The 26,385-nt window shown below is 48.6% G+C and overlaps 2 protein-coding genes across 3 annotated transcripts in view; both read left to right on the forward strand.

The window, feature by feature from the left end:
* Window positions 1-9,060, forward strand: part of CRACR2B (calcium release activated channel regulator 2B) — a 53,567-nt gene extending 44,507 nt beyond the window's left edge. For both annotated transcript variants that reach the window (XM_038764298.1, XM_038764299.1), the window contains exon 10: window positions 8,737-9,060. In XM_038764298.1, coding sequence (XP_038620226.1) covers window positions 8,737-8,890 — 154 coding nt within the window. In that variant the 3' untranslated portion in view covers window positions 8,891-9,060. The remainder of the gene's footprint in view (window positions 1-8,736) is intronic.
* Window positions 9,061-11,430: 2,370 nt separating this feature from the next.
* Window positions 11,431-26,385, forward strand: part of CD151 (CD151 molecule (Raph blood group)) — a 52,449-nt gene continuing 37,494 nt past the window's right edge. The window contains exon 1 of the mRNA XM_038764300.1: window positions 11,431-11,590. The gene's annotated coding sequence lies outside the window, so the exon portion shown is untranslated. The remainder of the gene's footprint in view (window positions 11,591-26,385) is intronic.

Raw genomic sequence — 26,385 nt, forward strand, 5'->3', positions numbered from 1 at the left:
TTGAATGAGTGAATGTGGCGGCTCTGGGGTCAAAGAGGCGGGGGGGGCGGGGTGGACAGAGCCTGGGCGTCAGAGGACATGGGTTCTAATCCCGGCTCCTGCCTCCTGTTTGCTGTGTGACCTTGGGCAAGTGGCTTTGCTTCTCTGTGCCTCAGTTACCTCATCAGTAAAATAGGGGTTCAAATACTTGTTCTCCCTCCCACTGAGACCCGTGTGGGGCCGGGCCCGTGTCCCGTCTGCATAAACTCTATCGACCCCGCTGCTTACTATTCATTCATTCATTCAGTCGTATTTATTGAGCGCTTACTGTGTGCAGAGCACTGTACTAAGCGCTTGGGAAGTCCAAGTTGGCAGCATATAGAGACGGTCCCTACCCAACAGTGGGCTCACAGTCTAGAAGAGCGGGCCGTGTCAGCTGTGTGACCTTGGGCAAGTCACAAGTTCTCTGGGCCTCAGTTATCTCATCTGTAAAATGGGGGTGAAGGCTGTGAGCCCCACGCGGGACAACCTGATCACCTTGTATCCTCCCCCAGCGCTTAGAACAGTGCTTTGCACATAGCAAGCGCTTAACAAATGCCGTATTTTTTTTTAATAAAATGTTATTATTATTATAATTACTATTATGGTATTTGTTAAGCACTTACTATGTGCCAGACACTGTACTAAGCGCTGGGGTGGATACAAGGTAATAGGGTTGGGCACAGTCCCTGTCCCACGGGGGACTCACAGCCTCAATCCCTATTTTACAGATGAGGGAACTGAGGCCCAGGGAAGTGAAGTGACTCGCCCAAGGGCACACAGCAGACAAGTGGCCGAGGCAGGATTAGAACCCATGACCTTCTGATTCCCCGGCCCGGGCTCTAGCCTCTGCACCATGCTGCTTCTCACAACCTCTCCTGGTTATAAACGATTGCAACTGTCTGACTGAAATCCCTCCTGCTGCAGGACCCACCCCTGCCATCTTGTGCTCTGGGAGACTCTAACGGTCCTTCAGCGACTCACAGATGGAAAGTTAAGATCCAAAACCATAATAATAATAATGATAATGGGATTTATTAAGCGCTTACTATGTGCCAAGCACTGTTCTAAGCGCTGGGGAGGTTACAAGGACATCAGGTTGTCCCACGGGGGGCTCCCAGTCTTCATCCCCATTTTACAGATGAGGGAACTGAGGCGCAGAGAAGTTAAGTGACTTGCCCAAAGTCACAACCATGCTGTAAACACGTCTACTAACCATTTATTATTATAAATGGACACATTCCCAGTTAGGTGTCCATTTATAATAATAATAATAATAATAATGGCATTTATTAAGCGCTTACTATTATTATATTGTCCTCTCCCAAGCGCTTCATACAGTGCTCTGCACACAGTAAGCGCTCAATAAATATGATTGACTATTATATTGTTCATTCATTCAATCATACTTACTGAGCGCTCACTAAGTGCAGAGACTGTACAAAGCGCTTGAGAGAATATGGTAGAACAATAAACAGACACATTCCCTGCCCACAAGGAGCTTATGGTCTAGTGGGAAAGACATTAACTCCACCAAGTGCTTAGTACAGTGTTCAATAATAATAATAATGACGGTATTTGTTAATCAATCAATCAGTCGTATTTATTGAGCGCTTACTGTGTGCAGAACACTGTACTAAGCGCTTGGGAAGTACATCATCATCAATCGTATTTATTGAGCGCTTACTGTGTGCAGAGCACTGTACTAAGCGCTTGGGAAGTACAAGTTGGCAACATTTAGAGACAGTCCCTACCCAGCAGTGGGCTCACATTATTATTCTCTGAGCCTCAGTTCCCTCAGCTGTAAAATGGGGATGAAGACTGTGAGTCCCCGTGGGACAATCTGATCACCGCGTATCCTCCCCCCACCCACCCAGCGCTTAAATCAATCAATCAATCGTATTTATTGAGCGCTTACTATGTGCAGAGCACTGTACTAAGCGCTTAAAGCAGTGCTTTGCTCATAGTAAGCGCTTAATGAACGCCGTCATTATTATTAGTTTTATTCTCCGAGCCTCAGTTACCTCAGCAGTAAAATGGGGATGAGTTGGCAACAACTTGTTAAGCGCTTACTATGTGCCAGGCACTCTGCTAAGCGCTGGGGTAGATACAGGGTAATCAGGTTGTCTCACGTGGGGCTCACATTTTTTAATCTCCATTTTACAGATGAGGTAACTGAGGCCCAGGGAAGTTAAGTGACTTGCCCAAGGTCACACAGCAGAGTCGGGATTCGAACCCATGGCCTCTGACTCCCAAGCCCGGGCTCTTCCCACTGAGCCACGCTGCTTCTTGTTAAGCGCTTACTATGTGCCAGGCACTCTTCTAAGCGCTGGGGTAGATACAGGGTAATCAGGTTGTCCCAGGTGGGGCTCACATTTTTTAAAACCCATTTTACAGATGAGGTAACTGAGGCCCAGAGAAGTTAAGTGACTTGCCCAAGGTCACACATCAGATGAGCAGCGGAGCCGGGATTAGAACCCGCGTCCTCTGACTCCCAAGCTCTTTCCACTATCCCTTCAGGTTGAACCACGTGGGGCTCACATTTTTTAATCCCCATTTTACAGATGAGGTAACTGAGGCCCAGAGAAGTTAAGTGACTTGCCCAAGGTCACACATCAGACGAGCGGCGGAGCCGGGATTAGAACCCACGTCCTCTGACTCCCAAGCTCTTTCCACTACCCCTTCTCCCACCCCCACATACTGCCCCTCAGTCTTCTCTTCATCAGGGACTCTCATTCATTCAATCCTATTTATTGAGCACCTAATGTGTGCGAAGCACTGTACTAAGCATTTGGGAGGGGACAGTATAACAATAAAACAGACACATTCCCTGCCCACAGAGCTTACAGTCTAGAGGGGGAGACAGAAGTTAGGATAGGGCCCAGGCCTGGGAATCAGCGTGGCTCAGTGGAAAGAGCCCGGGCTTTGGAGTCAGAGGTCATGGGTTCGAATCCCAGCTCTGCCACATAATAATAATAATAATAATAATGATGGTATTTGTTAAGCGCTTACTATGTGCAAAGCACTGTTCTAAGCGCTGGGGAAGATACAAGGTGATCAGGTTGTCCCACATGGGGCTCACAGTCTTAGTCCCCATTTTTACAGATGAGGGAACTGAGGCCCAGAGAAGTGAAGTGACTTGCCCAAAGTCACACAGCTGACAGGTGGCAGAGTGGGATTCGAACCCATGACCTCTGACTCCAAAGCCCGTGATCTTTCCACTAAGCCACAGCTGCTTCTCATGTCTCTCATGCTTCTCACGCCACATGTCTGCTGTGTGACCTTGGGCAAGTCACTTAAATTCTCTGAGCCTCAGTTCCCTCAGCTGTCAAATGGGGATGAAGACTGTGAGCCCCCCGTGGGACAACCTGATCACCTTGTATCCCCCCCGCCAGCGCTTAGAACAGTGCTTTGCACATAGTAAGCGCATAACAAATGCCGTCATTATTATTAGTATTCTCTGGGCCTCAGTTCCCTCATCTGCAAAATGGGGATGAAGACTGTGAGCCCCGTGTGGGATAGGGACTGTGTCCAAACCCATTATCTCGTATCTATAATAATCAATCAATCGTATTTATTGAGCGCTTACTGTGTGCAGAGCACTGTGCTAAGCGCTTGGGAAGTACAAGTTGGCAACATATAGAGACAGTCCCTACCCAACAGTGGGCTCACAGTCTAGAAGGGGGAGACGGAGAACAAAACCAAACATACTAACAAAATAAAGTAAATAGAATAGATATGTACAGGTAAAATAAATAAATAAATAATGAATAAATAGAGTAATAAATATGTACAAACATATATACACATATACAGGTATATATAATATATAATAATATATATAATAATATATAATATATATAATATATGTGATATATATAATAATATATAATAATTATATTTATGTAAAATTATATATTATGTATAATAATAATAATAATGGTAGCATTTATTAACCACTTACTATGTGCAAAGCATTCATTCATTCATTCAATCGTATTTATTGAGTGCTTACTGTGTGCTGAGCACTGTACTAAGCGCTTGGGAAGTCCAAGTTGGCAACATATAGAGACGGTCCCTACCCAACAGCGGGCTCACAGTCTAGAAAGTGCCGGGGAGGTTACAAGGAGATCAGGTTGTCCCACGGGGGGCTCCCAGTCTTCATCCCCATTTTGCAGATGAGGGGACTGAGGCCCAGAGAAGTGAAGTGACTTGCCCAAAGTCACACAGCTGACAATCGGCAGAGCCTACCCCAGTGCTTAGAACAGCGTCTAGTAGGTGCTTAAGAATGACCAAATAGAAATAAATAGATCAGAGATATCCTGAAGCCTTTCACCTCCCTGCCCAGTTTCCCCGCCCTCCCCATGCTCGCTCCCCGCCGAAATAATAATAATGATGGCATTTATTAAGCGCTTACTATGTGCAAAGCACTGTTCTAAGTGCTGGGGAGGTTACAAGGTGATGAGGTTGTCCCACATGGGGCTCACAGTCTTCCTCCCCATTTGACAGATGAGGTAACTGAGGCACAGAGCAGTAAAAGCAGCGTGGCTCAGTGGAGGTAACTGAGGCACAGAGCAGTAAAAGCAGCGTGGCTCAGTGGAAAGAGCCCGGGCTTTGGAGCCAGTGGTCGTGGGTTCAAATCCCGGCTCTGCCAATTGTCAGCTGGGTGGTCTTGGGCGAGTCAGCGTGGCTCAGTGGAAAGAGCCTGGGCTTTGGAGTCAGAGGGCATGGGTTCGAATCCTGGCTCCGCCACATGTCTGCTGTGTGACGTTGGGCAAGTCACTTAACTTCTCTGGGCCTCAGTAACCTCATCTGTAAAATGGGGAGGATGACTGTGAGCCCCACGCAGGACAAACTGATCAACTTGTATCCCCCAGCGCTTAGAACAGTGCTTTGCACATAGTAAGCGCTTAACAAATGCCATCATCATTATTATTATTATTATTCTCTGGGCCTCAGTTACCTCATCTGTAAAATGGGGGTTGACTGTGAGCCCCCCGTGGGACAACCTGATCACCTTGTATCCCCCCAGCCCTTAGAACAGTGCTTTGCACATAGTAAGCGCTTAATAAATGCCATCATCATTATTATTATTATTATTAAAGTGACTCGCCCAAAGTCACACAGCCAATTGATACGTTGCCAACTTGTACTTCCCAAGCGCTTAGTCCAGTGCTCTGCACACAGTAAGTGCTCAATAAATATGATTGACTGATTGATCGGTGGAGCCGGGATTTGAGCCCATGACCTCTGACTCCAAAACCCATGCCCTTTCATCATCATCAATCGTATTTATTGAGCGCTTCCTGTGTGCAGAGCACTGTACTAAGCGCTTGGGAAGTCCAAGTTGGCAACACATAGAGACAGTCATCATCATCATCAATCGTATTTATTGAGCGCTTCCTATGTGCAGAGCACTGTACTAAGCGCTTGGGAAGTCCAAGTTGGCAACCTATAGAGACAGTCATCATCATCACCAATCGTATTTATTGAGCGCTTACTGTGTGCAGAGCACCGTACTAAGCGCTTGGGAAGTACAAATTGGCAACCTATAGAGACAGTCATCATCATCATCAATCGTATTTATTGAGCGCTTACTGTGTGCAGAGCACTGTACTAAGCGCTTGGGAAGTCCAAGTTGGCAACCTATAGAGACAGTCATCATCATCACCAATCGTACTTATTGAGCGCTTACTATGTGCAGAGCACCGTACTAAGCGCTTGGGAAGTACAAATTGGCAACATATAGAGACAGTCATCATCATCATCAATCGTATTTATTGAGCGCTTACTGTGTGCAGAGCACTGTACTAAGCGCTTGGGAAGTCCAAGTTGGCAACACATAGAGACAGTCATCATCATCATCAATCGTATTTATTGAGCGCTTCCTGTGTGCAGAGCACTGGACTAAGCGCTTGGGAAGTCCAAGTTGGCAACCTATAGAGACGGTCATCATCATCACCAATCGTATTTATTGAGCGCTTACTATGTGCAGAGCACCGTACTAAGCGCTTGGGAAGTACAAATTGGCAACATATAGAGACAGTCATCATCATCATCAATCGTATTTATTGAGCGCTTACTGTGTGCAGAGCACTGTACTAAGCGCTTGGGAAGTCCAAGTTGGCAACCTATAGAGACAGTCATCATCATCACCAATCGTACTTATTGAGCGCTTACTGTGTGCAGAGCACCGTACTAAGCGCTTGGGAAGTACAAATTGGCAACATATAGAGACAGTCATCATCATCATCAATCGTATTTATTGAGCGCTTCCTGTGTGCAGAGCACTGTACTAAGCGCTTGGGAAGTCCAAGTTGGCAACCTATAGAGACAGTCATCATCATCATCAATCGTATTTATTGAGCGCTTCCTGTGTGCAGAGCACTGTACTAAGCGCTTGGGAAGTCCAAGTTGGCAACCTATAGAGACAGTCATCATCATCACCAATCGTATTTATTGAGCGCTTACTGTGTGCAGAGCACCATACTAAGCGCTTGGGAAGTCCAAGTTGGTAACACATAGAGACAGTCATCATCATCATCAATCGTATTTATTGAGCGCTTCCTGTGTGCAGAGCACTGTACTAAGCGCTTGGGAAGTCCAAGTTGGCAACACATAGAGACAGTCATCATCATCATCAATCGTATTTATTGAGCGCTGACTATGTGCAGAGCACCGTACTAAGCGCTTGGGAAGTACAAATTGGCAACATATATAGACAGTCATCATCATCATCAATTGTATTTATTGAGCGCTTACTGTGTGCAGAGCACTGTACTAAGCGCTTGGGAAGTCCAAGTTGGCAACCTATAGAGACAGTCATCATCATCATCAATCGTATTTATTGAGCGCTTACTGTGTGCAGAGCACCGTACTAAGCGCTTGGGAAGTCCAAGTTGGCAACCCATAGAGACAGTCATCATCATCATCAATCGTATTTATTGAGTGCTTACTATGTGCAGAGCACTGTACTAAGCGCTTGGGAAGTCCAAGTTGGCAACACATAGAGACAGTCATCATCATCATCAATCGTATTTATTGAGCGCTTACTGTGTGCAGAGCACTGTACTAAGCGCTTGGGAAGTACAAATTGGCAACATATAGAGACAGTCATCATCATCATCAATCGTATTTATTGAGCGCTTCCTGTGTGCAGAGAGCACTGTACTAAGCGCTTGGGAAGTCCAAGTTGGCAACCTATAGAGACAGTCATCATCGTCATCAATCGTATTTATTGAGCGCTTCCTGTGTGCAGAGCACCAGACTAAGCGCTTGGGAAGTACAAATTGGCAACATATAGAGACAGTCATCATCATCATCAATCGTATTTATTGAGCGCTTCCTGTGTGCAGAGCACTGGACTAAGCGCTTGGGAAGTCCAAGTTGGCAACATATACAGTCATCATCATCATCAATCGTATTTATTGAGCGCTTACTGTGTGCAGAGCACCGTACTAAGCGCTTGGGAAGTACAAATTGGCAACATATACAGTCATCATCATCATCAATCGTATTTATTGAGCGCTTCCTGTGTGCAGAGCACTGTACTAAGCGCTTGGGAAGTCCAAGTTGGCAACCTATAGAGACAGTCATCATCACCAATCGTATTTATTGAGCGCTTACTGTGTGCAGAGCACCGTACTAAGCGCTTGGGAAGTACAAATTGGCAACCTATAGAGACAGTCATCATCATCATCAATCGTATTTATTGAGCGCTTCCTGTGTGCAGAGCACCGTACTAAGCGCTTGGGAAGTACAAATTGGCAACATATAGAGACAGTCATCATCATCATCAATCGTATTTATTGAGCGCTTACTGTGTGCAGAGCACTGTACTAAGCGCTTGGGAAGTCCAAGTTGGCAACCTATAGAGACAGTCATCATCATCACCAATCGTATTTATTGAGCGCTTACTATGTGCAGAGCACTGTACTAAGCGCTTGGGAAGTCCAAGTTGGCAACACATAGAGACAGTCATCATCATCACCAATCGTATTTATTGAGCGCTTCCTGTGTGCAGAGCACCGTACTAAGCGCTTGGGAAGTACAAATTGGCAACATATAGAGACAGTCATCATCATCATCAATCGTATTTATTGAGCGCTTCCTGTGTGCAGAGCACCGTACTAAGCGCTTGGGAAGTACAAATTGGCAACATATAGAGACAGTCATCATCATCATCAATCGTATTTATTGAGCGCTTCCTGTGTGCAGAGCACTGTACTAAGCGCTTGGGAAGTCCAAGTTGGCAACACATAGAGACAGTCATCATCATCATCAATCGTACTTATTGAGCGCTTACTGTGTGCAGAGCACTGTACTAAGCGCTTGGGAAGTACAAATTGGCAACATATAGAGACAGTCATCATCATCATCAATCGTATTTATTGAGCGCTTCCTGTGTGCAGAGCACTGTACTAAGCGCTTGGGAAGTCCAAGTTGGCAACCTATAGAGACAGTCATCATCATCACCAATCGTATTTATTGAGCGCTTCCTATGTGCAGAGCACTGTACTAAGTGCTTGGGAAGTCCAAATTGGCAAATATAGAGACAGTCCCTACCCAACAGTGGGCTCACAGTCTAAAAGACCACCGAGCTGGGGTGGCGAGGGCGACCGGACCGTCTTCCAGGGTGGGACGGGGCGCGGAACCGGCCCCCACCCCGGTGACCCGGCCCTGGGCGTCTGTCTGTCCACCCCCCTGCCCTCGGAGCAGAGAGCTGAATAAGACGCTCAGAGACGAACAGGACGTCTTCGAGACGAAGAGACTGATGAATCTCCGGAAGAGAGGCCTGGCACCCCAATTCCGACCGGCGCCGTGCTGCTGCTGCTGCCACCAGGACCCCAACCTCCTCGCCGGCGGGCACTGACCTCCCTCCCGGCACCAGGCCGGGCCCTGGGCACACTGGCACACGGCCCCGGGCCCCGTCGTGATGCCCAGGGGCGAGGGGTGGGTGACGCTGCTGCTACCGGAGGTCATCATCAATCGTATTTATTTATTGAGCGCTCACTATGTGCAGAGCACTGTACTAAGCGCTTGGGAAGTACAAATTGGCAACGTATAGAGACAGTCCCTACCCAACAGCGGGCTCACAGTCGGGGAGTAGGGTCGCCCCCCTACTCCCTGCCCCTCGACGGTACCCAGGGAGACCAGCCTGGCCCTTCCCTCCGCTCCCACCCACGCACGTGCAGAGCCTGCCTGGCACCCGGTGGGCACCCGGTTGGCATCCACTGGGCACGGCGTGGTCAGGAACTAAAGAGGGACCCGGGGAGGGTCAGCAGCCGCCCCCTCATTCATTCATTATTAACCGTAGCGTGGCTCGGTGGAAAGAGCCCGGGCTTTGGAGTCAGAGGTCGGGGGTTCGAATCCCGGCTCCGCCACATGTGGGCTGTGTGACCTTGGGCAAGTCAGTTCTCTGAGTCTCAGTTACCTCATCTGTAAAATGGGGATTAAGACTGTGAACCCCACATGGGACAAGCTGATCACTTTGTATCCCCTCCAGCGCTTAGAACAGTGCTGTGCACATAGTAAGCGCTTAACAAATGCCAACATTGTTGTATTTATTGAGCGCTTACTGTGTGCAGAGTGCTGTACTAAGCGCTTGGGAAGTACAAGTCGGCATCATCTAGAGACCGGCCCTACCCAACAACAGGCCCCCCAAAACTCCTTCCTGGAGGGGACCCTGATGTTTTTTTTTGGGGGGGGGCCTCATGTGACTTGGTCAGACCCAGTGGGGGGACAGGGGCAGCTAGTCGGGGGTTGGGAGTGGAGTGGGCCCCCACGACTCCCATCATCATCATCATCAATCGTATTTATTGAGCGCTTACTGTGTGCAGAGCACTGTACTAAGCGCTTGGGAAGTCCAAGTTGGCAACATATACAGTCCCTACCCAACAGTGGGCTCACAGTCTAAAAGACTCCCAGCTGGCCACTCCCCCTGCCCCCTTTCCAGAGGGCATCCTTTAATAATAATAATAATAATAATAATGGCACTTGTTAAGCGCTTACTATGTGCAAAGCACTGTCCTAAGCGCTGGAAGGGGGTACAAGGCGATCAGGTTGTCCCACGTGGGGCTCACTGTCTTCATCCCCATTTGACAGATGAGGTCACTGAGGCACAGAGAAGTTAAGTGCCTTGCCCAAGGTCACCCAGCTGACAATTGGTGGAGCCAGGATTTGAACCCCTGGCTCCCAAGCCTGTGCTTCAAACCTTTGGGGTTTGAAGTCTATGTCCTAGACGCCCCCTGCCCCTCCCACAAAGACTTTTCTTTCATTCTCTGTTGGAAGAGAGAAGCTGCTAGTGGGGGCAGGGAGTGGGGGGGGTCCCTGTTCCCCACCCCCAGCCTGGCTGTGCTGCTTTCTTCCCCCACGACTCCCTCTCTGAGCCGGCGGGGCCCAATCTCTGCGGGGCTGGGGAGGTGATTGGTTGCCTCAAGGAGGAGCTCGGGACGTGATTGGTTGACTTGAGTGTGGAGCTCGGAGGCGATTGGTTGGCTAAGTGCGACGTGGAGGGGGCTCGGGAGGTGATTGGTTGTCTGAGTTGGGCGTTCGAGAGGATTAGATGACTGAGCTCGGAACTCGGGAACTGATTGGTTGGCTGAGTTTGTAGCTCGGGGACTGATTGGTTGGCTGAGTTTGTAGCTCGGGGAGTGATTGGCTGGCTGAGTTTGTGGCTCGGGAACTGATTGGTTGGCTGAGTTTGTAGCTCGGGGAGGGATTGGCTGGCTGAGTTCGGAGTGCGGGACGTGATTGGCTGGCTGAGTTTCTAAGTTGGGGTGATTGGCTGGCTGAGTTCGGAGTGCGGGACGTGATTAGTTGCCTGAGTTTCCAGCTCGGGGGGTGATTGGCTGGCTGAGTTCGGAGTGCGGGACGTGATTGGTTGGCTGAGTTTCTAAGTCGGGGGGTGATTGGCTGGCTGAGTTCGGAGTGCGGGACGTGATTGGTTGGCTGAGTTTCTAAGTCGGGGGGTGATTGGCTGGCTGAGTTCGGAGTGCGGGACGTGATTAGTTGCCTGAGTTTACAGCTCGGGGGGTGATTGGCTGGCTGAGTTCGGAGTGCGGGACGTGATTGGTTGGCTGAGTTTCTAACTCGGGGGGTGATTGGCTGGCTGAGTTCGGAGTGCGGGACGTGATTGGTTGGCTGAGTTTCTAAGTCGGGGGTGATTGGCTGGCTGAGTTCGGAGTGCGGGACGTGATTGGTTGGCTGAGTTTCTAACTCGGGGCATGATTGGCTGGCTGAGTTCGGAGTGCGGGACGTGATTGGATGTCCGAGTGGGGCCGAGGCGGCGATTCATTCATTCAATCGTATTTATTGAGCGTTCTTACAGCGTGCAGAACACTGTACTAAGCGCTTGGGGAGTACAAGTTGGCAACAGATAGAGACGGTCCCGATCCAACAACGGGCTCACAGTCTAGAAGATGACTGAGGAGCTCGGGAGGTGATTGGTTGACTCAGTTCGGAGTGAAGAAGGTGATTGGCTGTCTGAGTTCGCGAGGCTCCCTGGAGGCGATTGGTTGGCTGAGTTCGGAGCGCGGGACGTGATTGGATGTCTGAGTTTGGAGCGAGGGAGGTGAGTAGAGGACTGAATACGGAGCTCGGGAGGCGATTGGTTGGCTCACTTTGGAGCTCGGAAGGTGATTGGTTGCCTCTCTGGACGTGATTGGTTGGCAGTCTTCTAGACCGTGAGCCCTCTGTCGGGTAGGGACCGTCTCTATATGTTGCCAACTTGGACTTCCCAAGCGCTTAGTACAGTGCTCTGCACACAGTAAGCGCTTAATAAGTACGATTGAATGAATGAATGAAAGAGTTCGGCGCTCGGGAGGTGATTGGTTGGCAGACTTCCGAGCTCGAGGGTTGATTGGTTGCCTTGGTGCGGAGTTCGGAAGGTGATTGGTTGTCGCAGCCGGGCGCGCGGGCGGGGATAATAATAATGGCATTTATTAAGCGCTTACTATGTGCAAAGCACTGTTCTAAGCGCTGGGGAGGTTACAAGGTGATCAGGTTGGCCCATGGGGGGGGCCCACAGTCTTCATCCCCATTTTCCAGATGAGGGAACTGAGGCCCAGAGAAGTGAAGTGACTTGCCCAAGGTCACACAGCTGACAAGTGGCGGAGCCGGGATTAGATGATTGAGTGCGGAGCTCGGGAGGGGATTGGTTGGCAGCGTTCCGAGCTCGGGAGGTGATTGGATGGCTGAGTTTGGAGCTCGGGAGGGGATTGGTTGGCAGCATTCCGAGCTCGGGAGGTGATTGGGTGACTCAACGCGGAGCTCGGAAGGTGATTGGATGGCTGAGTTTGGAGCTCGGGGGGTGATTGGTTGTGACTCAACGCGGAGCTCGGAAGGTGATTGGATGGCTGAGTTTGGAGCTCGGGAGGGGATTGGTTGTCAGAGTTTTGGGCTCGGGCGGTGATTGGTTGACTGAGGGCGGTGGGGCGATTACCCTGCAGCTTCAAGCCCTGGACGGTGCACCGGTCTTGGGGAGCCAGAGCTGGGTTGAACCCTGATTGACCCCCAATTGACCTCTGACTGACCCCCGACCTCCCCTCCTCCTCCTCCTTATCCCCCCGGTCATTCAGGGTATTCAATCAATCACTCATTCATTCAATCGTATTTATTGAGCGCTTACTGTGTGCAGTGCACTGTACTAAGCGCTTGGGACAGTACAATATAGCAATAAAGAGTGGCAATCCCTGCCCACAACGAGCTCACAGTCTTATCGTATTTATTAAGCGCCTGCTGTGTGCAGAGCAACAATAAATAATAATTCACAGTCTTATCGCATTTATTAAGCACCTGCTGTGTGCAGAGCACTGTACTAAGCGCTTGGGAAAGTCCAATGCAACAATAAATAATAATAAGCAGCGTGGCTCACTGGAAAGAGCCCGGGCTTTGGAGTCAGGTTGTCCCACGTGGGGTTCACAGTCTTCTTCCCCATTTTACAAATGAGGGAACTGAGGCCCAGAGAAGTGAAGTGATTTGCCCAAGGCCACACAGCAGACGAGTGGTGGAGCCGGAATTAGAACCCATGACCTTCTGACTCCAAAGCCCGTGCTCTTTCCACTGAGCCATGCTGCTTCTCCAGCAGCATTAAGCGGTGACAATCCCTGCCCACAACGAGCTTCCAGTCTAATCGTATTTATTAAGCTCTTACTGTGTGCAGTGTACTAAGCGCTTGGGAAAGTCCAGTACAACAATAAAGAGTGCTGGAGCCTCCTCTGCCTACCCAGATGGGGGCTAGGTGGGGACCCCTCGGCTTCAAGGGGAGGGGAGTGGGTGGGATTTGGCCTCCTGCCTCCACCTGTCCCCTTTCAATCAATCAATCAATCAATCAATCAATCAATTGTATTTATTGAGCGCTTCCACCCCGTGGAGACAATAAAAAGCCCCCCAGGTGGTTCAGGGGTGTTAATAATAATAATAATAATAATAATGATGATGGTATTTGTTAAGCGCTTACTATGTGCAAAGCACTGTTCTAAGCACTGGGGAGGTTACAAGGTGATCAGGTTGTCCCACGGGAGGCTCCCAGTTTTAATCCCCATTTTCATTCATTCATTCATTCAATCATATTTATTGAGCGCTTACTGTGCGCAGAGCACTGTACTAAGCGCTTGGGCAGTAGAAGTTGGCAACATAAAGAGACGGTCCCTACCCAACAGTGGGCTCACAGTCTAGAAAGTGGGCTCACAGTCTAGAAGTGGGCTCATTTTCCAGATGAGGTAACTGAAAATAAATGAATGTTTATTCATTCATTCATTCAATCGTATTTCTTGAGCGCTTACTGTGTGCAGAGCACTGTACTAAACGCTTGGAGAGTACAATATGGCAACAGATAGAGACAATCCCTACCCAACAACGGATTCCCAGTCTAGAAGGGGGAGACAGACAACAAAACGAAACAGACAGGCATCAATAGCACCAAAATAGATAAATAGGATTATAGATACACGTCATTGATAAAATAAATAGAATAATAAATTTGTACAAAGATGCACAAGTGAAGCAGCTTGGCTCAGTGGAAAGAGCCCGGGCTCTGGAGTCTGAGGTCATGGGTTCAAATCCCGGCTCTGCCAATTGCCAGCTGTGTGACTTTGGGCAAGTCACTTCACTTCTCTGGGCCTCAGTTCCCTCATCTGGAAAATGGGGAGGAAGACTGTGAGCCCCCCGTGGGACAACCTGATCACCTTGTAACCTTGCACACAGTAAGCGCTTAATAAATGCTATCATTATTATAAGTGCTGTGGGGCGGGGAAGGGGGTAGAACAGTAGGAGGGAGTCGGAGCAATGGGGAGGGGGAGCAGAGGAATACAACAATCAACACATACATTCCCTGCCCACTCTTCCATTTGTCTGCTGAATGACCCTGGGCAAGTCACTGCACTTCTCTGTGCCGCAGTTACCTCATCTGTAAAATGGGGAGCCCCATGGGAGACCAGGCGTCTCTCCAAATTGATTAGCTTGCATCTATCCGGCACTTAGCAAGTGCCTGGCACATCGTAAGCACTTAGCACATACCATTACAAAAAAAAAATCCATTGATTGACTGAACTGTGGTATTTAAGTACTTATTTTGTGCCAAGTGCTGTAATAAGTGCTGATCGTACGAGGATCAGGACCCAAACCTGACCAGACGACTGCTGGGATGGGAGTCTGGTTTTTTCCGCTCCGACTTTGAGCTTTTCCCACTTTCAAAGCCTTATTGAAGGCCCATCTCCTCCCAGAGGCCTTCCCAGACTGAGCCCTCCTTTTCATTCGTTCATTCAGTTGTATTTATTGAGCGCTTACTGTGTGCAGAGGCACTGTACTAAGCGCTTGGGAGGTACATGTTGGCAACATATAGAGATGGCCCTACCCAACAGTGGGCTCACAGTCTAGAAGGGGGAGACAGAGAACAAAACAAAACATATTAACAAAATAACATGAATAGAATAAATATGTACAAATAAAATAGAGTGATAAATCCGTACAAACATATATACATATATACAGGTGCTGTGGGGAGGGGAAGGAGGTAAGGTGGGGGGAGGGGAAGGATGGGGAGAGGAAGGAGGGGGCTTAGTCTGGGAAAGCCTCCTGGAGGAGGTGAGCTCTCAGTAGGGCCTTGAAGGGAGGATCTTGGCAATGTTGCGGAGCTGAGCCCGGCAGGTTTTGGTGACGGCTTGGATGTGAGGGGTGAATGAGAGAGCGGAGTCGAGGATGACATCAAGGTCGCGGGCCTGTGAGACGGGAAGGATGGTAGTGCCGTCAACAGTGATGGGAAAGTCAGGGAGAGGGCAGGGTTTGGGAGGGAAGACAAGGAGTTCAGTCTTCGACATGTTGAGTTTTAGGTGGCGGGCAGACATCCAGGTGGAGATGCGAGCCTGGAGGGAGGGGGAGAGAGCAGGGGCAGAGATGGAGATTTGGGTGTCATCAGCGTAGCGATGACAGTTGAAGCCGTGGGAGCGAATGAGGTCACCAAGGGAGTGAGTGTAGATGGAGAACAGAAGGGGACCAAGAACTAAACCTTGAGGAGCCCCTACAGTAAGGGGATGGGAGGGGGAGCTTCCCCAACTCCCTTCTGCGTCACCCTGACTCGCTCCCTTTCTTCATCCCCCTCACCCCACACCACTTTCATTCAATCGTATTTATTGAGCGCTTACTATGTTCAGAGCACCGTACTAAGAGCTTGGGAAGTACAAGTCGGCAACCTATAGAGACGGTCCCTACCCAACAATGGGCTCACAGTCTAGAAGGGGTTATATCCCTATCTGTCATTTTATTTATTAGTATTGATGTCTGTCTCCCCGCCTCTAGACTGACAAGCTCGTTGTAGGCAGGGAATATCACTGTTTATTATCATATTGTACTTTCCCAAGTGCTTAGTATTCAGCGTGGCTTAGTGGAAAGAGCCCGGGCTTGGGAGTCAGAAGTCATGGGTTCTAATTCCGGCCCTGCCACTTATCAGTTGTGTTTTTGGGCAATCCACTTAACTTCTCTGTGCCTCAGTTACCTCATCTGTCAGATGGGGATTAATCGATCAATCAATCGTATTTATTGAGCGCTTACTGTGTGCAGAGCACTGTGCTAAGCGCTTGGGAAGTATAAGTTGGCACCATATAGAGACAGTCCCTACCCAACAATGGGCTCACAGTCTAGAAGTGGGAGACAGAGAACAAAACCAAACATACTAACAAAATAAAATAGAATAGATATGTACAAGTAAGATAAATCAATAAATAGAGTAATAAATCTGTACAAACATATATACGTATATATAGGTGCTGTGGGGAAGGGAAGGAGGTAAGATGGGGGGATGGAGACTGTGAGTCCCATGTGGGACAACCTGATTACCTTGTATCTACCTCCAAGAGCCTAGTACAGTTCTCTGCACACAGTAAGTGCTCAATCAATACGATTGAATGAATGGATGAATGAATACCCCAGTGCTTAGAAGAGTGCTTGGCACATAGTAAGTGCTTAATAAATATTCATTCATTCAATCGCATTGATAGAGCGCTTACTGTGTGCCGAGCACTGGACTAAGTGCTTGGGAAGTACAAATCGGCAACATATAGTAATAATAATAATAATGGCATTTATTAAGCACTTAATCATCATCAATCGTATTTATTGAGCGCTTACTATGTGCAGAGCACTGTACTAAGCGCTTGGGAAGTACAAATTGGCAACATATAGAGACAGTCCCTACCCAACAGTGGGCTCACAGTCTAAAAGTCTTAATGTGTGCAAAGCACTGTCCTAAGCACTGGGGGGATAAAAGGTGATCAGGTTGTCCCACGTGGGGCTCACAGTCTTAATCCCCATTTTACAGGTGAGGTTACTGAGGCCCAGAGAAGTGAAATGACTTGCCCAAAGTCACCCAGCTGACAAGTGGCGGAGCCGGGATTTGAACCCATGACCTCTGACTCCAAAACCCGGGCTCTTTCCACTGAGCCACGCTGCTTGGTCCCCACCCAACAGTAATAATAATAATAACAATAATAGCATTTATTAAGCATTTACTATGTGCAAAGCACCGTTCTAAGCGCTGGGGAGGTTACAAGGTGATCAGGTTGTCCCACGGGGGGCTCACAGTCTTCATCCCCATTTTAGAGATGAGGGAACTGAGGCCCAGAGAAGTGAAGTGACTTTTCCAAAGTCACACAGCTGGCAATTGGCGGAGCCGGGACTTGAACCCATGACCTCTGACTCCAAAGCCCGGGCTCTTTCCACTGAGCCACGCTGCTTGGTCCCCACCCAGCAAGGGGCTCACAGTCTAGTTGAAGCAGCTTGAATGCCTTGTTATCTACCCCAGTGCTTAGAACAGTGCCTGGTACATAGTAAGCGCTTAACAAATACCATCATCATCATTATTATTATTATTAGAAGGGAGTGGCAGACAACAAAACAAGTAGACAATAATGCCATTATTATTATTATTATTAGTAGTAGTAGTCCGGTGCTCTGCACACAGTAAGCGCTCAATAAATACGATTGATTGAATGAATGAATGAATGAATGAATGGGTTGAGGGTGGCGAGGGGTGGGAAGGCCGAGGACGACAGATCCTGCAATGGCACCTTTGGACCACAAGAGGGCGAGAGTGCCTGGGGGAACCGTGGGCGCTCAGTACTTCATTCATTCATATAATAATAATAATAATAATAATAATAATTGGCATTGCTTATGCGCTTACTATGTGCAAAGCACTGTTCTAAGAGTTGGGGAGGACACAGGGTGATCAGGTTGTCCCACGTGGGGCTCACAGTCTTAATCCCCATTTTACAGATGAGGTAACCGAGGCCCAGAGAAGTGAAGTGACTTGCCCAAGATTTATTCATTCATTCATTCGTGTTTATTGAGCGCTTACTGTGTGCAGAGCACTGGACTAAGCGCTTGGGAAGTCCAAGTTGGCAACATATAGAGACGGTCCCTACCCAACAGCGGGCTCACGGTCTAGAAGGGGGAGACAGACAACAAAACAGAACATATTAACAAAATAAAATAAATAGAATAAATATGTACAAATAAAATAAATAAATGGAGTAATAAATACGGACACAGCAGACATGTGGCAGAGTTGGGATTCAAACCCATGACCTCTGACTCCAAAGCCCGGGCTCTTTCCACTGAGCCATGCTGCTTCCTAATAATAATGGCATTTATTAAGCGCTTACCATGTGCAAAGCACTGTTCTAAGCGCTGGGGAGTTTACAAGGTGATCAGGCTGTCCCACGTGGGGCTCACAGCCTTAATCCCCATTTTACAGATGAGGTAACTGAGGCACAAAGAATAATAATAATAATAATAATGGCATTTGTTAAGCGCTTACTATGTGCAGAGCACTGTTCTAAGCGCTGGGGGAGATACCAGGTGATCAGGTTGTCCCACGTGGGGCTCACAGTCTTAATCCCCATTTTACAGATGAGGGAACTGAGTCCCAGAGAAGCAAGTGACTTGCCCAAAGTCACACAGCTGACAAGTGGCAGAGCCGGGATTAGAGCTAATGACTTCTGACTCCAAAGCCTGGGCTCTTTCCACTGAGCCACGCTGCTTCCAGCGCTTACTGTGTGCAGAGCACTGTGCTGCTACTACTACTACTACTAATAATAATAATAATGGTATTATTATTATTGTCTACTTGTTTTGTTTTGTTGTCTGTCTCTCCCTTCTAATAATAATAATGATGATGGTATTTAAGCGCTTACTATGTACCAGGCACTGTTCTAAGCGTTGGGGGAGATACAAGGTAGTCAGGCTGCTTCAACTGTAAGCTCTTGGGAGAGGACAAAATAACAATAAACAGACTTATTCCCTGATAACAAAGAGTCTGGGGTCTCCTCACTTCCAGTCGTTCATTCATTCATTCATACAATGGTATTTATTGAGCGCTTACCATGTGCAGAGCACCGGACTAAGCGCTTGGGAGAAGACAAAATAACAATTAACAGACTCATCATTCCCTGCTCACAAAGAGTCTGGGGTCTCCTCACTTCCAGTCGTTCATTCATTCATACAATGGTAATAATAATAATAATAATGATGGCATTTATTAGGCGCTTACTATGTGCAAAGCACTGTTCTAAGCGCTGGGGAGGTTACAAGGCGATCAGGTTGTCCCACAGGGGGCTCACAGTCTTAATCCCCATTTTACAGATGAGGTAACTGAGGCACAGAGAAGTCAAGTGACTTGCCCAAAGTCACACAGCTGACAATGGGCGGAGCCAGGATTTGAACCCATGACCTCTGACTCCAAAGCCCAGGCTCTTTCCACTGAGCCACGAATGGTATTTATTGAGCGTTTACCGTGTGCAGAGCACTGGACTAAGCGCTTGGGAGAGGACAAAATAACAATTAACAGACTCATCATTCCCTGCTCACAAAGAATCTGGGGTCTCCTCACTTCCAGTCGTTCATTCATTCGTACAATGGTATTTATTGAGCGCTTACCATGTGCAGAGCACTGGACTAAACGCATGTGGGACAACCTGTTTACCTGGTGTCTACCCAGCGCATAGAATCAATCAATCAATCAATCGTATTTACTGAGCGCTTACTGTGTGCAGAGCACTGTACTAAGCGCTTGGGAAGTACAAGTTGGCAACATATAGAGACAGTCCCTACCCAACAGTGGGCTCACAGTGATCCGGTTGTCCCACGGGGGGCTCACAGTCTTAATCCCCATTTTACAGATGAGGTCACTGAGGCCCAGAGAAGTTAAGTGACTCACCCAAAGTCACCCAGCTGACAAGTGGCCGAGCCGGGATTTGAACCCATGACCTCTGACTCCAAAGCCCGTGCTCTTTCCACTGAGCTGCACTGCTTCTCGCTTGATGTTTCTGTGACCTCTTCTGTAAAATGGGGTTTGAGACTGGGAGCCCCACATGGGACACTTCCAGCCCAATTTGCCTGTATCCACCCCAGCGCTTACGACAGCACTTATTCATTCATTCAGTCAATCGTACTTATTGGGCGCTTACTGTGTGCAGAGCACTGTACTAAACGCTTGGGAAGTAAAATTCAGCAACAAATAGAGACAATCCCTGCCCACAAAGAGGTTACAGTAGGGCTTGGCACATAGTAAATGCTTAACAAGAATTACGGTGATGATGATGTTGGGTGGTCCATGCCAATGCAGGCTGCGAGTTAACCGTGGCACCCGTTTACCCATCCGCGCTTCGTGGCATTTGTTGGAGAAACAGCGTGGCTCACTGGAAAGAGCCCGGGCTTTGGAGTCAGAGGTCATGGGTTCAAATCCCGGCTCCGCCAACTGTCAGCTGTGTGACTTTGGGCAAGTCGCTTCACTTCTCTGGGCCTCAGTTACCTCATCTGTAAAATGGGGATTAAGACTGTGAGCTCCACCGGGACAACCTGATCACCTTGTAACCTCCCCAGCGCTTAGAACAGTGCTGTGCACATAGTGAGCGCTTAATAAATGCTATTATTATTATTATTATTATTTGTTCCCAGTTCAAATGCCCAGCATCCCCCCTGCTGGGCCACATTGGACTGATCCGACTTTGGGACCGAGGCTGATGTGGACGGTACCATTGTGCCGGGAGAGGGGGGAAACTGCAGGATCCAAACCCAGGGCTACGGGGATTGATTTTGGCCCAGTGGACAACCGGACATCGCGCCCGGTTGGTGCTTTGGTTTTAATAATAATAATAATAATAATGGCATTTATTAAGCACTTACTATGTGCAAAGCACTGTTCTCAGCGCTAGGGAGGTAACAAGGTGATCAGGTTGTCCCACGGGAGGCTCACAGTCTTCATCCCCATTTTACAGATGAGGGAACCGAGGCCCAGAGAAGTGAAGTGACTTGTCCAAAGTCACACAGCTGACAATGGGCAGAGCCGGGATTTGAACCCACGACCTCTGATTCTTCTAGACCTCTTCTAGACTGTGAGCCCACTGTTGGGTAGGGACCGTCTCTAGATGTTGCCAACTTGTACTTCCCAAGCGCTAAGTACGGTGCTCTGCACACAGTAAGCGCTCAATAAATACGATTGAATGAATGAATTGGCAGAGCCAGGATTTGAACCCATGACCTCTGACTCCAAAGCCCAGGCTCTTTCCACTGAGCCACGCTGCTTCCCACCTTTTACCACCTGGAGAATGGGCAAGAGCCTGAGGGGCTTCGGGCTGTGGTCCTCGTGGGCAGAGGCTGATGTCAGGACCCCAAGTGATGTTTCCGGGGGGATGCGGTGCTTTTCCATGATGCAGCCCCCTCCCCTAACTTCTCTGTACCTCTCTCCCCAGCCTGTGACCAACTGTCTACTCAGAAGAATTAAAAATAATCATCATCAATCGTATTTATTGAGCGCTTACTGTGTGCAGAGCACTGTACTAAGCGCTTGGGAAGTACAAATTGGCAACATATAGAGACAGTCCCTACCCAACAGTGGGCTCACAGTTGAAAAGGGGGAGACAGAGAACAAAACCAAACATACTAACAAACTAAAATAAATAGAATAGATAGAATAGAATAAATAAAGATGATGGCGTCTAAGCGTTGGGCAGCTCTCCCTAATAATAATAATAATAATAAAGACGATGGCGTTTACTAAGCGCTTACTACATGCAAAGCCCGGTTGTAAGTGCTGGGCAGCTCTCCCTGATAATAATGATAACAAAGATGATGGCTCTAAGCGCTGGGCAGCTCTCCCTGATAATAATGATAATAAAGATGATGGCGTCTAAGCTCTGGGCAGCTCTCCCTAATAATAATGATAATAAAGATGATGGTGTCTGAGCGCTGGGCAGCTCTCCCTAATAATGATAATAATAAAGATGATGGCATAATAATACTAATGATAATGATGGCATTTGTTAAGCGCTTACTAATTGCCATGCACTGTTCTAAGCACTGGGGAAGATAATCAGGTTGTCCCACGTGGGACTCCCCGTCTTCATTCCCATTTTACAGATGAGGGAATTTAGGAAGTGAGTGACTTGCCCAAATAATAGTAATAATAATGATGGCATTTATTAAGCGCTTACTATGTGCAAAGCACTGTTCTAAGTGCTGGGGAGGTTACAAGGTGATCAGGTTTTCCCACGTGGGGCTCACAGTCTTAATCCCCATTTGACAGATGAGGTCACTGAGGCCCAGTGAAGTGACTTGCCCAGAGTTACACAGCTGACAATTGGCGGAGCCGGAATTTGAAGCCATGATCTCTGACTCCAAAGCCCGGGCTCTTTTCCACTGAGCCACGCTGCCCAAAGTCACACAACTGACGAGTGGCATAGTCAGAATTAGAACCCGTGACCTCTGACTCTTTCCACTAAGCCACACTAAGCCCTTATTATTTGCCAGGAAGTGTACTAAGCGCTGGGGTAGATAGAAGGTCATCAGGTGGGACACAGAGCCTGTCTCTCGTGGGGCTCACAGTCTTCATCCCCATTGTACAGAGGAGGGAACTGAGGCCCAGAGAAGTAAAGTGATTTACCCAAGGTCGCACAGCACACACGTGGCAGAGCAGAATGTTGGGGAAGGGGAGGATCTTGGGGTGGGCAGAACCCACCCCCAAGGTCATTTTGCCCATCCCTCTGCGTCCAGGAAGGTCCCCTCCCCAACCAGGCACATCTTGGGGGCACGGAGGGGGAGAGGTGTCTCCTGAGCCCCCCAGCCTGGTCCGTCAGGAAATTCTGCATCCTGTCTAATCTGCATCCTTCCTGCTGCTGCTGGGCTGCCGGCCCTTTTATTTTATTTTATTTTTTGGTATTTGTTAAGCGCTTACTATGTGCCAAGCACTGTTCTAAGCATTGGGGTAGATACAAGGTGATCAGGTTGTCCCACGTGGGACTCACAGTCTTCATCCCCATATTACAGATGAGGTAACTGAGGCCCAGAGAAGTGAAGTGACTTGCCCAAAGTCACCCAGCTGACAAGTGGCGGAGCCGGGATTTGAACCCATGACCTCTGACTCCAAAGCCCGTTCTCTTTTCACTGAGCCATGCTGCTTCCCCAATAATAATAATAATGATGATGATGATGACTATGGTATTTGTTAAGCACTTACTACGTGCAAAGCACTGTTCTAAGTGCTGGGGGGGATACAAGGTGATCAGGTTGTCTCACGTGGGGCTCACAGTCTTAATCCCATTTTACAGATGGGGTAACTGAGGCACAGAGAAGTTAAGTGGCTTGCCCAAGGCCCCACAGCTGACAAGTGACGGAGCCGGGATGGTATTTGTTAAGCACTTACTATGGGCAAAGCACTGTTCCAAGTGCTGGGGAGGTTATAAGGTGATCGGGTGGTCCCACTGGGGGCTCACAGTTTTTAATCCCCATTTTACAGGTGAGGTAAGTGAGGCGCAGAGAAGTGAAGTGACTTGCCCAAAGTCACACAGCTGACAGTTGGCGGAGTTGGGATTTGAACCCATGACCCTTGACTCCAAAGCCCGGGCTCTTTCCACTGAGCCACGAATACGATTCAAGGGCAAGGGGCCCTGGGCCAGTGGGGGTTGGAATGAATAAATAATAATAATAATGGCATTTATTAAGCGCTCACTATGTGCAAAGCACTGTTCTAAGCGCCGGAAGGGAGGTCGGGGTCGGGGGGCGGTGGGTGTGAGAGTGTGTGTGTGTGTGTTTGTGTGTGTGTGTGTGTGTAACAGCGTCCTACCAACAGCAAGTGCTCAATAAACTGTGAGCCCCACGTGGGACAGGGACTGCAGTATGGTTTAGTGGATAGAGCCCGGGGGTTGTGGGTTCTAATCCTGACTCTGCCACTTGTCTGCTGTGGGACTTGGGACAAGTCACTTCTCTGGGCCTCAGTGACCTCACCGGTAAAATGGGCATGAAGTCAGTGAGCCCCACGGGGGACAACCTTATTACCTATGAATCTTACCCCAGCGCTCAGTACTGTGCCGGGCGCATAGTAAGTGCTTAACAAATACCCTCATTATTATCCCGATCCGCTGATATCCGCCCCCACGCTTAGTACAGTGCGAGGCACATAGTAAGTGCTTAACAAATACCCTCATTGTTATCCCGATCCGCTGGTATCCGCCCCAGCGCTTAGTACGGTGCGGGACACATAATAATAATAGTGACTCTATTTGTTAAGCGCTTACTATGTGCCAAGCACTGTTCTAAGCACTGGGGTAGATACAAGGTCATCAGGTTATCCCCCGTGTGGCTCACAGTCTTCATCCCCATTTTACAGATGAGGGAACTGAGGCCCAGAGAAGTGAAGTGACTTGTCCAAGATGAGAAGCGGCGTGGCTCAGTGGAAAGAGCCCGGGCTCTGGAGTCAGAGGTCATGGGTTCAAATCCCGGCTCTGCCAATTGTCAGCTGTGTGACTTTGGGGAATTCACTTCACTTCTCTGGGCCTCAGTTCCCTCACCTGTAAAATGGGGATTAAGACTGTGAGCCTCCGTGGGCCAACCTTATTACCTATGAATCTTACCCCAGCGCTCAGTACTGTGCCGGGCGCATAGTAAGTGCTTAACAAATACCCTCATTATTATCCCGATCCGCTGATATCCGCCCCCACGCTTAGTACAGTGCGAGGCACATAGTAAGTGCTTAACAAATACCCTCATTGTTATCCCGATCCGCTGGTATCCGCCCCAGCGCTTAGTACGGTGCGGGACACATAATAATAATAGTGACTCTATTTGTTAAGCGCTTACTATGTGCCAAGCACTGTTCTAAGCACTGGGGTAGATACAAGGTAATCAGGTTATCCCCCGTGTGGCTCACAGTCTTCATCCCCATTTTACAGATGAGGGAACTGAGGCCCAGAGAAGTGAAGTGACTTGCCCAAGATGAGAAGCAGCGTGGCTCAGTGGAAAGAGCCCGGGCTTTGGAGTCAGAGGTCATGGGTTCAAATCGCGGCCCTGCCAATTGTCAGCTGCATGACTTGGGGGAAGTCACTTCACTTCTCTGGGCCTCAGTTCCCTCACCTGTAAAATGGGGATTAAGACTGTGAGCCCCCGTGGGCCAACCTGATCACCTTGTAACCTCCCCAGCGCTTAGAACAGTGCTTTGCACATAGTGAGCACTTAGCAAATGCCATCATTATTATTATTATCAAACAGCTGACAAGTGGCAGAGCCGAGATTAGAACCCACGACCTCTGGCTCGGTCTTTCCACTGAGCCATGCTGCTTCATAGTAAGCGCTTAACAAACACCCTCATTATTACCCCGATCCTCTGGTATCTGCCCCGGTGCTTAGTACAGTGCCTGGCACATAGTTAAGTGCTTAACAAATACCATTAATAATAATAATAATAATAATAATAATAATAATAATAGTAGCATTTATTAAGCGCTTACTGTATGCAATGCACTGTTCTAAGCACTGGGGAGGTTACAAGGTAATCAGGTTGTCGCGGGGGGAGCTCACAGTCTTAATCCCCATTTTACAGATGAGGTCACTGAGGCCCAGAGAAGTTAAGTGACTTGCCCAAAGTCACACAGCTGCCAAGTGTTGGAGTAGGGATTTGAACCCACAACCTCTGACTCCAAAGCCCGGGCTCCTTCCACTGAGCCACGCTGCCTCTCATTATTATATTGCATTACATTATGGTATTTTATAAATAATAGTAATTATTGTCCCTCTTGCTGGATTGGGGTCCCTACCCAGGCCAGGACCAGGACGTGTGTGTGTGTGTGTGTGTGTGTGTGTGTGTGTGTGTGTGTTTTATTATTATTAATAATAATAATAATGACATTTATTAATCAATCAATCGTATTTATTGAGCACTTGCTGTGTGCAGAGCACTGTACTAAGCGCTTGGGAAGTCCAAGTTGGCAACATCTAGAGACGGTCCCTACCCAACAGTGGGCTCACAGTCTAGAAGGGGGAGACAGACAACAAAACCAAACATATCAACAAAATAAAATAAATAGAATAGACATGTACAAGTAAAATAAATAGAGTAATAAATCCGTACAAACATATATACATATATACAGGTGCCGTGGGGAAAGGAAGGAGGTAAGGCGGGGGGGATGGAGGGGGGGGAGAGCGCTTACTATGTGCAAAGCACTGTACTAAGCGCTGGGGGAGATTACAAGGTGATCAGGTTGTCCCATGGCGGGGGGGGGGGGGGGGGGGCTCCCAGTCTTCATTCCCATTTTCCAGAATGGGTAACTGAGGCCCAGAGAAGTGAAGTGACTTGCCCAAAGTCACCCAGCTGACAATTGGCGGAGCTGGGCTGTGAACCCCTGACCTCCGACTCCAAAGCCCGGGCTCTTTCCGCGGCGCCACGCTGCTTCTCCTTGTTGTTTGGACTCTCCCGCCCAGCGGCCGACGTCCTCGTCGTCCTCCCCCTCCTCCTCCTCCCCCTCCTCCCCCCCCCTCCTCCTCTCCGTCCTCCCCCTCCCCGGGCCCCCGCCTCCTCCTCCTCCTCCTCCTCCTCCTCCT

The sequence above is a fragment of the Tachyglossus aculeatus genome, chromosome 22, assembly GCF_015852505.1.
Source record: "Tachyglossus aculeatus isolate mTacAcu1 chromosome 22, mTacAcu1.pri, whole genome shotgun sequence".
Taxonomy (NCBI): Eukaryota; Metazoa; Chordata; class Mammalia; order Monotremata; family Tachyglossidae; genus Tachyglossus; species Tachyglossus aculeatus.